A 15,315-nucleotide genomic window follows, 5' to 3' on the forward strand; every position below is an offset into this window, starting at 1 on the left:
TCCCAGGTTTTGCAGTGCATCCAGCGTTCTGTTTTTCTGGGACGGAGCATGTTAGACGTCTTGGAACTGGAGCTGTTAACAACACCGGTCAAACCCTTGTGCGCTCTGCAGACAGTCAAGGGCCACGATAAGGTGACCAGATAAAAACTGTGCCTCTGGTTCCGTAAGCCACACATGGTCAGAGGGCAGGAGCTAAGAAGTTGATTTTTCTATCAACAATCTCTGGCAATATTTGTCCAGGCTGGTGCAAGGACTTAGGATGGCCTGGGCCCAGTAGGCTGCAAAACAACATCCTGCACCACTCCAGAAACACAATTTTGTTTTTTGCCACAACACTGTGAGGCAGTGGTGGCTAAACTTTTTCGGCCTGCGGCTCCCTTGTGCTTTTGGCCATTGGCCGCGACTCCCCATTATGTTACCTTTTTTTAGGTTGGTGGGAAAGGGGGATATAAGCCCGGTCTCTGCAGTACCTTCATTTTTCTCCCTGAAAATAATTGGGATGAAGCCAATGAAGATATTATACTCATATGACTAAACTGTTACACTTTAATTTAGCTGTGACCGTGAGCATGGACCAAGGAATACCCCGTGCACAGAGGATACTGTTCCCTTGCCCACACCCAACATGGTCAGTGTTTTTATAATGCGGTCTAGCATTTTAGAAATCCTTAGAGCGCATGGAAAGGGTAAACTCTAAGGTTCATCTTCCTCCAAGCAAGAGCCTTCTAAATGTGCAATGGTGCTAATATGTCAGAAAAGACACTAAAACACATCCCAAGTATACATGGGTCAATGTAGGGATTAGTTATAGAATTACAATAAGGAGGGGCCATCACAATTACAAAACAAGAATGAAAAACAGAGAGCACTCTCCTTAGGGAAGCTGTATAGTATAATGGGGTTATCCAGCTCACCTCAGCAGAATGGGATGTAGTTGGCTTAGCTGCCAAGTTTTTAATGTGCACGAGTGGCATTTTCATGTTTTTAGGACACTTATGAATAAAATTCACATTTCTCATGTGCAACAGCTTGTGTGAAACTTTATCATGAGCACTGGACTATACCTGACATGGGATACTTTGTGATTTCTGAAATTGCCCTGTGTCCTGTCCCGGCGTATTATAACTTCCTCTAATATTTTAGTAGCATTTAATAAAATGCAGATGGTTAAACAGCAGCTGTCTTATCTCATATACCCCTTCATCTGTGAGTCAGAAATTAATTTTGGATTTAAAAAATGCAATGCTAGTTTGGTACGATAATGTGCTTCATTTGATACATGTTGATACTACCCCAAATGATTGGCCCACAATTTTAATATTTCTGAAGGACAGAAGGCAGCTTTAGCCTTTCGGGGATTGCACTCTTGAACTTCATTTAAATGTGGGCATCTGATTTGAGCATGAAACTTAGTGAAACACACTCACTTTACTTAAATGGTTGACCACGACTAACCCAGTCCTCTCCTCCACCATAAGAAGTTGTGGCCATGTGAATTACTACCAGGGCCTTTGAAGTGCTGCAGCTTCTGCCAATTCAGCTGCCACCAGCCAGTGCAAAGCACACTTATCACCTCTTGCTTTTAAACTGTTGCTGCTGGCTGACTGTATTGTGGTACTGGGTTGGGCTGCCTCCCAACTTCTGCAGTGCAGCCAGCTTTCTTTTTTCTGAGAGGGAGCCTGGCAGACGTCTTGGGACTGGAGCTGTTAACAGCACTGGTCAAACCCTTGTGCGCTCTGCAGACAGTCAAGGCCCAGGGGAAGGTGACCAGATAAAAACTGTGCCTCTGGTTCCCTAAACCACACATGGCCAGAGGGCAGGAGCTGGGAAGTTAACTTTTTGTCAACAATCTCTGGCAATATGTGTCTAGGCTGGCGCAAGGACTTAGAAGGGCATGGGCCAGCAGGATGCAAAACAACACCCTGCACCATGCCAGAAACACTTTTTTTGTTGGCCACTGCACTGTGAGAGGCGGCACAGCACAAGAGGCACAGCTGTTGGCAGGTTAGGACTATTGCAGAAAAAAACAAGGAAATGGCAACAACAGTAAGACGCCTCTGTGCCTCCCAGCACATGTATTGTACTGCAGCGAGCCTGGAATGCTTCTAACAGTTATAAAATTTCAGTTTGGAATGACTGCGATCTTTTTCAACACACTTGAAATAGAAAGAACACCGCATAAATACGGTCCTCGGAGGAGAAGTGCGTCTTTCGTCATTCAGTGGTTCCCAAAGTGTGTGCTTGGTGCGCAGTGTCCCTGGCTAGTTTTGAAAGCACGTCAGGGCGTCACAGCACACACATTGGGAACCACTGAATTTAGGGGCACACATCACATTAGGCAGTCCAGCATATTAGTAATCAACATGCCATATACAATCTATAAGAATCAGCTTTTAGTCTAAGGGCCACTCAGGACTCCTCAAGCTATCTACATTCTCAACATTTCCATTAGTGGGGAATCAAGTATTCTTCCCAGTGCGCATGCTCTGTAATATCAGCACTCAATAAGTGGTGTATGCCACACACCACAGTGGACAGAGACTGTATCTGCTCTTGTCATCAAAAGCTATTGCAAGCTTAATGTTTAGCTGCAGCGTGACAGGTGTGCCCATAAACACTTCTCTCACAATACTGATATATGCATGTCCCCATTGAATAATGCATCTGAATTTAGTTTATTTTCTAAAAAGTTTATTCTTTAAATATACCTGATTCACGGTCGTTGCTACTGGAAGTAGAAAAGGCAACATTCTTTGATTTTGATGTGTCATCTTAACCATGTTCATCCCCTTCATGTATCTCGAAACCTCTAGACTTTCTCTCTGGCTACTAAGCTGTCAACATTATCTAAAGACTAGCAATGTTACTGTCAACACAACATACATGATGCCTTTCCAATGTTATATTGTGTTTGTGGAAAAACACGCATGCACACACACAAACACACACTCACTTGATCATTTCGTTTTAGGTGTAACTGCAATGTCATGCACTCACCTTACTGCTTTTGGTCTCCCGGTAACGTTCCAAAGTATGGAATTTGCGATTTAGCTCATGGTATAGCTCAGAATGACGTTTTCGCGTGTGCATCACTTTCTGCAAAGAAACAATAATAGGGGTGAAAGTTTGTGACAAATGTTTTTACAGTGATCAAGTTCAAGAAACAATTTCTGCAAATTACTTGGTTATATTTTGCATACAAATTGTTCAGGATAATGCAAAATAAAAGATAATGAGATTGTGATAATGTTAGTGTAGGAGTGTTGTGGTAATCAAAAGAACAAGTTACCTACTTCAGAAAAAGCTTTTCTGGTGGATATAGTATTTACTCGCAGATTCCTCACCTATTGAATATTCCAATGCGCCAGATTGGACCGAAAACATTCTCATTGCTCTCCCATGCAGGTAGGGGGAGCCAGCGCCATCACAACTTCGCACTTAGCACTGCATGGGGTCTGAAGCCATAAAGTGCCCCACTGGTGTAATGACATCAGTTTCCATTCATTGGTAAATGTGCCTTTGAAGCTAACAGATTAAACTAACATCAAAAAGTATAGGTGCAGTTTTTAATGAAGTAAAGATACAAATGAACAGGATCGTTTGTTCCCAGGCATAAAATGGGGAGGAGGGTGGGTTGGTGGCGAACCTGCATGGAGATACTGTAGCTACAAGAAAAAGGGTTACAGAAGGTATATTACTTGTTCTTCAGATGGATACATCTACCTGCAGATTCCTCACCATTTTATTTCAATCCCCAAGCAGTCCCACACCTGGAGGTCTCTGCATGCCAGTCTATTCCAAAAAAATCCTACAAAACAGGGCAAGTGAAGTGTCCATCTCTGCGCACTGAAGAATCAAAGCAATAATGTTCCACAAAAGTGTGAATAGATGATCACTGTTTTGCAAATGTCTACCACAAGCACTCATTTAGAAAGGGCTGATGTAGAGGATTTGATCATAGTAGAATGAACACAAATACCTTCTGGAGGTTCCTTGCATGCCATGGCATACAAGACCTTGATTCACAGGATAATCCACCTGGAAAGAGTTCACTTGTGGCCTGCCTTACCTTTCATCTCCCCAATATAGCCTACAAAAAGCTGGTCATCCAGTCTAAGCTTGAGTGTTCTATCCAATGACAGCTCTTTTGGGATTGAGAAAATGAAGTTGTTTTACCTTTTCAGTTGTATGGAGAAGAAAAAATGTTTGATGGATTGGCCTAAGTGGAAGGGGGTGACCACTTTTGGAAAGAATGCAGCCATGGTTCTTAACATCAACTTGTACGGAAAGAAGGAGGTGAATGGAGGATTCACGATCAAGACTTGAAGTTCAATAACCCCCCTTGCAAACATGATGGTAACAAAGAAAGGTGTCCTAAATGTTAGTAGTTGCAATAGACAACTGTGAAGGGATTCAAATGGGGAGCACGAAATATGTAAGAATAAGGAATCTCAAGACAATGGGAGAGAAACAAAGATGGCTGATAGACAAACATAGAAAGGCCAAAAAGGGATGATAAATAACCTTTATCTGTGGCAAATGGGCAGCCTTGACTGGCTAAAGAAAGAGCAAAATGAAGAATATCAGATATTTAAGAGGATCCAAGGAAGTGTCCTCACACCATTCAGCAAGTCTAGTCCATCTGCCACAATGAATAGATTTGAAAGAGTGCCTTCTGGAAGCTAAAGTAACGTCCACCACTTAAGGGGGGGGGAGGAAGGGTGAAAAGGAACTCATATTCCTCCATTCAATTTGCAGGCATGTAGGTGGATGCTCTGGGGATGAGGGAGTACAAACTGCATCTGTATCTCTAAGAAGTCTGTCCTGCAAGGGAGACAGAGAGGAAGGCACAAGAAGATGTGAATGAGGTCTGCATACCATGACATTTGTAGACGGCCCAGGGGTTTTAATATTACTTAAGCCCAGTCAAGACAAACCTTCCTAGACACCAGAGGAATCAAGGATATGAGAGGAAATGCGTACAAAACTGATAGCTCCAGCACTCCAGATGCTCCCTGCATTGGAAACTGGAGGGTGCAGAATGTCAGGCAGTGTGAATTCATCTGAGTGGCAAACAGGTCCGTCTGAGGAGTTCCTCAGAGACAGAAGAGGTTTTGCTTTACTTCCAGATGGAGATGCCACTTGTGATCAAGATGATGGCGACGAAGGCTGTTTCCCTGTACACTCAGCACTATGTCCAAGTGATTTGCTACAACACAAATCTGAGGGTCCTGAGTCCAGGACCAAAGTTGTAGAGCTTTTCTGTAGAGAAGAGACAACCTTCTCCCCTTTGCTTGTTCATGTAGCACATCACGGTTGTGTTGTCCAGCTAGACACTTTGCCCCACAATTCAAACAGATGTATAAAATCTGTTCTCCTGGAGACCACAGACTTCTGATCTCCAGTCCCTTCAGATGGGCTTCCCATCCCAGGGCGGGGGCATCATGATCACTGTTGTCACCAGAAGAAGGTGAAATGGTTTTACTTGAGAAAAGTTGCTGTCCACGCTCCACCATTACAGATCCACTGCTGTGTCCCTCGAGATCTTGATGGATGCTTGCAGATCTCCATTGTGTTGGAACCACTGCTTGCAAAGACACCAATAGAGGGCCTTCCTGTGTCAGCATGCATGGGTGACCAACACAATGCAGGAGGCTAGCAGGCATATAGTCTTCAGGACTGGTATGATCTCTCCATCCTTAAATACTGGAATCATATCATGAATGTCATGAATCCACTAATAAAGAGGAAAGGCTTGATTCAAAGTAGTATCCAGTACAGCTGCTATAAACAGGATGCACTTAGAGGGCACTAGGTGAGATTTGGGCGTGTTCATGGAAAAACCCAGGTCAAACAGTTGAGTTGTCACCTGCAAGTACTGCAACACCAATTCTGGAGATCTGGCTTTGATGAGCCAATCGTCCAGGTAAGGAAATCACAGGATTCCTGACTGTGGCCGTGGGTATAACGATAGGGAGCAAGACGACACTCAGGTGAAGGTGGAGCATATACGTGACTTTATTATATTTCAATAGTGTTTTTCCAACAGTCTCTATCTGCAGATTTTAATGTGGGTGACCTCCTCTTTTCTTCTCCCTCAGGGTTCCAGTAGTTGTAGACGTAATTCCCAGCGTTGGTGTGATCAGGAGAACCGAACAAAGAGGAACGGAAAGAAGGTAAGTAATGTCTCTGTAAGGATGGTTGTAGTTTTATTTCCATGCACGGAGGGTGTGAATGTGGTGGGACAGAGAGAGAGAGAGAGAGATGGGGTGTGAGTGAGGTGTGGTAGAAATACCCTCTGCAAGAGAGGGTAAAGAAATAGGAGGTTTTGGTGAGAGGGGGTGGGAAGGAAGACAGAACCTCGATCCTACACCTCTGTGAGTATTATCTCAGGAGGATTACTAAAACTTCTATCTCCCGTGTAGATAGGTTAGTACTCCTGTTGCGGGCTTTCTTTTTCTAGAGACCCTACCCTTCTCCCTCCTCCTCCTCCCTCTATCTGCACCTCCCCACCCTCCTCCCTTCTAATAGCAGATAATATTTTATTCTTTAGGCAGGACCGTACCTGCTTTAGCCACGTACCTCCAGGGACGTGGCGGAGTTCGGGCTTCTCAGGACTTTCCTGTCCCTCTGCGGGAGCCTCTCGGGTGTTTCTTGGGGTTGCCCTGCCAAAGGGTCGTCCACTGTTTTCTCCGTCTCCTTCTCTCTTCGCGTTGTCAGTTATTTCTTCTCCGCAGTCCACTCTCTCGGCGTCTTCCTCCTACTTCCTTGCGTGCCACGCGCAGAGTCCTTCTACCCTTTTTACCATTTCGGGAACCCGGATGTCCGGGTTCCCCGTTCTGACGCTTCCTTCCTCTTCCCCTCAGCTGCTGCTGTCCCCTCATCCCTCTGGGGAGTCGAAGGGGACTCGTCCGTCTGGTTTCCCGATCACACAGTAAGTGTTCTTTTCGGGAGTTGGCGTGTGTCGGTCCAGGTCAGACTCGGGCCATTGTGTAGTCGAGGGGTCCGTTGTGTGTCGGTCCGGGTCAGGCTCGGACCGTTGTGTAGCTGAGGGGTCCGTCTCCCGGCTACATCTCCCCTCCCCATGACGGGACTGCTGGAGTTCCGAGTGGTCAGGATATCGCGACAAAAAGTCAGCCACCCGTTGAAGAGACCCTGGGATGTGACGGACCTGGAAAGAGAAGGGTTGGAGTTCTATAAACCACCTGAGGATACGCGTGTTGGTATTCTTGTGGGAGGCCAACCAAGTGAGGGGCGCATGGTCTGTATACAAAATAAAAGGGTGCCCCAAGAGATAGTATTGTAGGTTCTCCATAGCCCACTTGATGGCAAGACACTCCCTCTCAATTATTGAATAATGGCGTTCCCTGGGTACTAACTTCCTACTAATGAATACAATGGGGTGGTTATACCCCTCATCATCTGTTTGGGACAAAATAGCGCCTAATCCAACGTCGGAAGAATCAGTTTGAAGTTGAAAGACCTTAGTGAAGTCAGGACAATGCAAGACCGGTTCAGTCGTGAGGCAGTATTTAAGATGTCGGAAACTAGACAGTTGTTTTTCTGTTAGGGCTGGTATTTTGACTGGTTGGCTCTTTTGTAACATATCAGTAAGGGGTGCCGCTATGGTGGAGTAATTGGGTATGAACCGTCGATAATAGCCGACTAAGCCTAAAAAGGAACGGAGCTCTCTTTTGTTTGTTGGAATGGGTACTTGTTGGATGGCCTCTACTTTGTTCTTCTGGGGTCGTATTTGTCCCCTTCCTATGAAATAGCCGAGGTAAGCAAGGTGATCATGGGCCAGATTATACTTTTTCGGATTGGCTGTAAGGCCTGCCTTGCTAAGGACATGGAAAACGTTATTTAGATGTTCAAGATGTTCTTCCAATGTTTCACTAAAGATCACTATATCATCGAGATAGGCGGCTGTGTATTTGTGAAAGGGTCTTAGGAGAAGATCCATTAATCTTTGAAAGGTAGCCGGAGCACCATGTAGGCCGAACGGGAGTACTGTGAACTGGTAAAGTCCGGAAGGCGTTGAGAACGCCGTTTTCTCCCGGTCTGCTGGGGCTAGGGGTATCTGCCAATACCCCTTTGTTAAATCGAGAGTTGACATGTATAGTGCCTTACCTAGTTTTTCAAGTAGGTCGTCTACTCGGGGAATGGGGTACGTATCAAAAAGGGATATGGCATTCAGCCGACGGAAGTCAATACAAAAACGGATAGAACCATCCGGCTTTGGTACTAATATTACCGGCGAACACCACAGGCTTATTGATGGTTCTATGACTTTCATTTGAAGCATTGATTTTATTTCTTGCTCAATAAGATGTTTGGCCCTCTGGTGTTCTGATGTGATGTTGTATTAATGTTGTTTTACCCGGTATCCCTGAAAAGAATCTGGTATGTCGATCTAGGAGACACCCCAGTTGTCTGTGTTGTTGTTCTGTTAATTCGGGGTTAATCTGGGGCAATTCTGGAGGCGAATTTGGGTTAACAGGACATAACTCAATACCTATGGGTTTTTCCGGGGTTATTAAGAAACCCGTAGCAATAGGGTTAGTAGACCCAGTGGGTTCTTCCCACTTCCTCAGCAGGTTGATATGATAGATTTGTACTCGTCTGGGTCTTCTTGATAATTCGATGAGGTATGTAACTGGTGAAACTGACTTCAATACTGTATACGGGCCCTGCCATTTGGCTAATAGTTTGTTATCAGAACTGGGACGTAATATGAGAACTCGTTCGTTGGGTTGGAGTATTCTTGTTTTTGTACCCTTATCATAGTATTGTTTTTGTTTGTTTTGAGCCCTCTCCATGTGACTACGCACGTCCTCCCATACTGTTTGTATTTGGGACTTTAGTTCATGGACGTATTCTAATAGGGGGTTTTCACCCTCTTCCTCTTCTTCCCATATCTCAGCCGCCATATCGATTAAACTGCGGGGTTGTCGCCCAAAGACAAGTTCAAAAGGACTATGCCCTGTAGAGGTTTGTTCATGGGACCTTATAACATAGAGGATGAGTGGGAGTTTCCGGTCCCAGTCACGCCCTGATTCTGAGACTGTTTTTCTTAGTAGCGATTTTATCGTACGGTTATATCGTTTGACTAAACCATCGGTTTGTGGATGATATAATGAGGTTTTAAGTTGTTTTACTCCCAAAGTCTTACATATCTGTGCCATCAAGGCCGACATGAAGGGCGTACCCTGGTCCATTAGAATTTCATTTGGAAACCCGACTCTAGAAAAGAAGCTAATCATGGCTTGGGACACATTTTTGGTCGTCATACTAGAAAGGGGAATGGCTTCTGGGTACCTGGTGGCGTAATCGACGAGCACTAGTATATATGTATGACCTCTTGTGGAAGGTATGAGGGGGCCTATTAAGTCCATTCCAACTCGGGAAAAAGGGGTGCCTATTATTGGTAGAGGTTGTAATGGTGCTTTTCTCTGAGGTCCAGGGTCGACTAATTGGCATTTGGAACACTGGGTACAATACCGTCTGATATGGGCATAAACTCCAGGCCAATAAAACCGGCGTAATAAATATTCTTCAGTTTTTTCTCTACTGTAAAGTCCCCCTCCTGGTTGATTGTGAGCCAGATACAGTACTTGGGTACGATAGGGCTACGGCACCACTAGTTGTCGTTTCTCTTTATTATTGCTTTTGATGATTCGATATAGAAGATTTTTATAGACAAGGAAATAAGGACCCACCTCTCCGGTGTTTTCAGTCTAGGCAGTTTTCCATGCGTTTTGAAGGGTGGGATCTTCCCTTTGACTAGCCCAGAAGGAGGGAGAAGGTTCTGGCGCAGTGCCTAGTATCTTCCTTGGGTTCTTTTCCTTTTCCTGTGTCAAATATAGTTGTTTATTATGTCTTTTCTCTCGTTTAGTAGACTTATAACGAGGAGGTTTACTTTCTATGGGGATACTCGAAAAGGGAGCCTCTGCCCACCAAGGGTTTGGTTGGATTTGAGTTTTTATCTTCTATAGTACTTTCGGAAAGTGTATATAGTCTGTCCCTAAAATACAATCTTCCACTAAGCGGTCCATAACCCCCATGTGGACCTCCTCTTGTCTCCCTTCCCTTTCGAGATACACTGAAACCAGGGGGTATTCTCTTTTATCCCCGTGGATACAGCATATGGAGACCCACTGAGGGGTCTGCTGTTCTGATAGGTCTACTATCCCGGTTTTAATAACGGATTGACTGCAGCCAGATTCAACTAGGGCTGTGATGTTCCTCCCAGTGACTTTTACCTCTTGTATGTATCTGGGATTATCTTTTCCTGTGCATAGAATTCTTCCCCTAGTAATCCCGACTTCCATGGGCTCTGGTTTGTCCTCTATGTGACCCCAATCGCCGCAGCTGTAGCACTGTGGTTGTTGCATAGGAGGTCTTTCACCGAGTTTCGGCCATGTAGTGTCTTTGACCATTTTATGGGTAGAGGACCGAACTGTTACTGGTGGAAGCCGGGTCGAAGGACTTGTCACTTTCGGGTATCCACTCTTGAATTCAGTGGACCTGTGGTAGGCACATGCCAGGTCGACTGCCATGCTTGTATCGAAGTTAGGGTGTTGTCTAATCCAACTGCGGGTGGGGGAAGGGATTCCAAATATTGTTCCAAAATGACCGCTTTTATAACGTCTTCTCTTTCTGTTCCTAGGGGACCTAACCACTTGAGTCCTAGGTCTTTGACTTTATAATAAAATGTTCGCGGGTCTTCAGTAGGTCCCCATTTTATTTTCCGAAAGCGTAAGCGATAATATTCGGTGTCGTGTCCTACTGTCTCTAGGATATTCTTTTTGATGTCTTTGTATGACGTTGTTCCATCGGGATTGGCTGCTTGATATGCCGTTTCCAGGATACCGGTCAATAAGGGGGCAACGTATTGTCCCCAACGCTCTTCCGGCCACTGTGTGGAGGATGCCACTCTTTCGAAGTTTGTAAAGAATGCATCGGGATCCTCCCCCTCCTGATACTTTTGGAGGACAGAGCTCGGTACATTAGGGTGGACTTTGCTGGCAGCAATAGTGTCTGTTAGCTTTTGGATGGCCGTCTCATGCACCAACTGGTTATTGGCCATAATAGTGGCCTGACTTTTTAACGCACTCTGGAGGGCCTCTCTATCCTCTTTGGGTTCTCTCTGATGGGCTTCCCATACTAACTGTAGGTGTCGTTGGCCTTCGGCCAATTGTTAAATCATGTCTTTCCTGGTGTCTCTCCTCTATCGCTATAGTAGTAGTCTCACTTCTGACACCACTGTGGCCGTGGGTATAATGATAGGGAGCAAGACGACACTCAGGTGAAGGTGGAGCATATACGTGACTTTATTATATTTCAATAGTGTTTTTCCAACAGTCTCTATCTGCAGATTTTAATGTGGGTGACCTCCTCTTTTCTTCTCCCTCGGAGTTCCAGTAGTTGTAGACGTAATTCCCGGTGATGGTGTGATCAGGAGAACCGGAAAAAGAGGAACGGAAAGCAGGTAAGTAATGTCTCTGTAAGGATGGTTGTAGTTTTATTTCCGTGCACGGAGGGTGTGAATGTGGTGGGACAGAGAGAGAGAGAGAGAGAGAGAGAGGTGTGCCCTTCCAAAGGGTTGTCCACTGTTTTCTCCGTCTCCTTCTCTCTTCGCGTTGTCAGTTCTTTCTTCTCCGCGGTCCACTCTCTCAGCGTCTTCCTCCTCCTTCCTTGCGTGCCGCGCGCAGAGTCCTTCTACCCTTTTTACCATTGAGAACCCGGATGTCCGGGTTCCCCGTTCCGACGCTTCCTTCCTCTAACCCTCAGCTGCTGCTGTCCCCACCTCCCGCTGGGGAGTCGAAGGGGACTCGTCCATCTGGTTTCCCGATCACACAGTAAGGGGGTCATTCTGACCCCAGGGTCGGCGGGAGCACCGCCGACAGACCGGCGGTGCCCCGCAGGGCATTCTGACCGCGGCGGTTCGGCCGCGGTCAGATGCGGAAACCGGCGGTCTCCCGCCGGTTTCCCGCTGCCCTGCAGAATCCTCCATGGCGGCGGAGCGCTGACACCCCCTACCGCCATCCTGTTCCTGGCGGGTCTCCCGCCAGGAACAGGATGGCGGTAGGGGGTGCCGCGGGGCCCCTGGGGGCCCCACAAAGTATTTCAGTGTCTGCTATGCAGACACTGAAATACGCGACGGGTGCCACTGCACCCGTCGCACCCCTGCAACTCCGCCGGCTCCATTCGGAGCCGGCATCCTCGTTGCAGGGGCATTTCCGCTGGGCCGGCGGGCGCTCTTTTGGAGAGCGCCCGCCGGCCCAGCGGAAATGTATGAATGGCCGCCGCGGTCTTTTGACCGCGGTGCGGTCATTTGTCGGCGGGACCTTGGCGGGCGGCCTCGGCCGCCCGCCAAGTTCTGAATCAGGCCCTAAGTGTTCTTTTCGGCAGTTGCCGTGTGTCGGTCCGGGTCAGACTCGGGCCGTTGTGTAGTCGAGGGGTCCGTCGTGTGTCGGTCCGGGTCAGACTCGGGCCGTTGTGTAGTCGAGGGGTCCGTCGTGTGTCGGTCCGGGTCCGTCTCCCGGCTACACTGACCTTCTGAGGTAGACTGCTATTTTCGCCATCACCTTCATGAAGAATCGAGGAGCGGATATCAGGCCAAATGGAAGGATTGCAAACTGATAGTGCTGGGATTCTACTGTGAAGTGAACATACTTCCTGTGTTACTGCAGGGTGGGAATGTGGAAATAGGCATCCTGCAGGTTGACGGACACCATCCAGTCTTTTCCGGTTCTATTGCAAGAAGGACCTGAACAAGGGACACTATTGTGAATTTTTCCTGCTTGAGGAATCAGTTTAAAATCCTGGGGGCTAGGATCAGATCCTTTTTTGGTAATCCTTTTTGAGAATCCGGAAATACCACGAACAGCATCCCTGACCCTGTTCCTGCTCTGGAACCAACTACACTGTGGCCTTTAGGAGAAGGGATTGGACCCTGTTGTGGAGATGCTGTAGATGGTTTTGGGGTACTGTGTGTGACTGGAGAGGGAAAGAGTGGGTGACTGCTGGAAGGGTAGGGCATACTATCTTTTCACAATTTGTAATAGCCTATGATCCAATGTTATAGAGCTCCAACAATGTGGAAAGCAGGATATCCATCCTTCCACAGGTAAATTGCGTTAAAAGAAGGGAAAATTAGGGCTGCTTTCCTGCGCTGGCTGAAGATGAGCAGGGAGCAGGGAGGAAGAGGCAGCTTCACTGTCTTACTGTAGCATGTCCTCTGCAACTTTTGTAAAGGGGCTTTGGCTTCGCTTCTACTGTTGCTGCTGCCCCGAGTGCTGTTGGCTTTCTCATAACAAAAGTCCTCTGCTAGAGCCTCAAAATCGTGTACACTGTGTGTAGTCTTTAGACTGTGACTTAAGGCCAAGTGAACAGCTACTGGGTTAACTATCTTTAAACTGTTATAGTGACAAATCCACTTAGGCTTCAAAGTCTCTAGACCTATTGAACAGCAAGTCCATGAGGGTGTTCTGTGTGTCCTGGGAAAAAACTGCTTCTCAACCACACGTGACAGTGGACTGACAGTGAAGCGACCTTTGCTCTTGCCACCAAGTCAGTTATATCAAGCCTGATTGAATGACTTCTTGTGCTGCTCTTGACCATCATTAAGCAGCTTGGAAAAGAGAGCCTGTATATCAGATGGAAATTTTTGAATGGTATTTGAGCAGCGTTCAGTAAATCATGAATGTATCTATCGAAGAGGGAGGTGGCATCCACTGATTTTAGGGCCAGACTACCAGATGAAAATAAAGTTTTTGTAGATTTGTATATTTTCTTTGACTGTCTGTCCAAAGGGGTGGATGGAAAAGAGCTGGGGAGAATTTAAAGGAGTAAGATGGCTGGAGTACCAAATTTCTGGAGATGGATGTACTGATTGAAAGACTGGGTCTCCAGGTGCAAGCTTGTCATGTCTTGTGTTCTTCCTGGAGACAGCTCTGGAGATTGTAGGTTTGTCCCAGATAGCGAGGATAGGCTCCATCAAGTGCTCATTAAAAGGTAGCAGAGGCACAGAGAATTGTGTAGCACCTCAGTGAATATGTTCACTTCATTTAAGTGATTCAAAGAGGTGACTAACATATCTGCTGGTTTACACACCATTGAGTGGTATGAAGTCACTTTTGGAGTTGAAAGACAGTAGAGGAAAGTAGTTATCACTCTTGAGATGTATCCCGCCCACTTGCTTCCCTCAAGCCCTCAAAGTGGGGTTCAATGAGAACTAGTCACTACCATGTCCACCATCTTCTTGAGGGTCATTCTTCACACAAAATACATGTTTTTCTTCTATCAGGCTCCGATTCTCCCTGCTGGAATGGTGAGGCAGAAGTGGTAATGGATCCACAGGTTGAGAAGCTGGTGGTTGCAGCATTGGAGGTTGTATGGATGAAGGGTGGGGTCTGTTGGCTTTGATAAAGACGTTGGTGAAGTTGACTGCAGTGCCTGTGGGGTCGACGGTGGCGCTTATGGCATCTGCTGGAATGGTGAAGGCATCTGCTGGAATGGTGAGGCAGAAGTGGTAATGGATCCACAGGTTGTGGAGCTGGTGGTTGCAGCATTGGAGGTTCTATGGATGAAGGGTGGGGTCAGTTGGCATTGATAAAGACGTTGGTGAAGTTGACTGCAGTGCCTGTGGGGTCGACAGTTGCGCTGATGGCATCTGCTGTAGCGTCAGTGAAACCCCACCACCCCCCATCCGAGGATGATGAAGGGACCAGTTTAGGTAGTATTTTTTCACCATTGAATAAGTGAGCACTGGAGTCGGCCAGCTGAACTGGGCCAGCAGCATGAATGGCAAGAAGGGTACCCGCTGGTAAGGTGCAAGAATGCCTTCTAAGCAGTATGCAAGTGGACCCATGGGGAATGCAAGCGCACCAGATGAACTGAACATAACGCTCAGAAACTGTCTCTGATCCGCACCTGGAGTTGAGAAAGGTGGGATACATGCCATATTCCTGGGGTTGAGAAAGCAACGGCGCAGTAATTATTGTAGCCGGTGGAGTTGGTGCCGGAGGTGGAGTAGAAGGCACAGGAGTCAATGGCGTTGAAGACGCAGGTCAAGGTGGGGTTACTGGAGCCGGCATAGGGTGACCTCTTTGTGATCTTGTGGTTGAGGGGTCACCAGCATCAGTGACTTGGTTTCTGAAGAATGACGATGAGATTCATAGTGATGTTTTTTTTTAGAAGGATTAAAAGGATTGGACAAGTGAGGGGGTGATCATTGTTAGACCTGACAGCTTTTTGGCGTGTCTTCCCTGTCTTTTTGCCTTCTGACCTCCTGTTTTTATGGTGTACTGG

The 15,315-nt window shown here is 46.7% G+C and overlaps 1 protein-coding gene across 18 annotated transcripts in view; it reads right to left on the reverse strand.

Moving 5' to 3' along the window:
* Positions 1–15,315, reverse strand: part of ADGRB2 (adhesion G protein-coupled receptor B2) — a 1,191,470-nt gene that overhangs the window by 54,810 nt on the left and 1,121,345 nt on the right. For all 18 annotated transcript variants that reach the window (XM_069223314.1, XM_069223308.1, XM_069223306.1 and 15 more), the window contains one exon: positions 2,998–3,096. In XM_069223314.1, coding sequence (XP_069079415.1) covers positions 2,998–3,096 — 99 coding nt within the window. The remainder of the gene's footprint in view (positions 1–2,997; positions 3,097–15,315) is intronic.

Source organism: Pleurodeles waltl, chromosome 3_1 (assembly GCF_031143425.1).
Source record: "Pleurodeles waltl isolate 20211129_DDA chromosome 3_1, aPleWal1.hap1.20221129, whole genome shotgun sequence".
NCBI classification, from domain to species: domain Eukaryota; kingdom Metazoa; phylum Chordata; class Amphibia; order Caudata; family Salamandridae; genus Pleurodeles; species Pleurodeles waltl.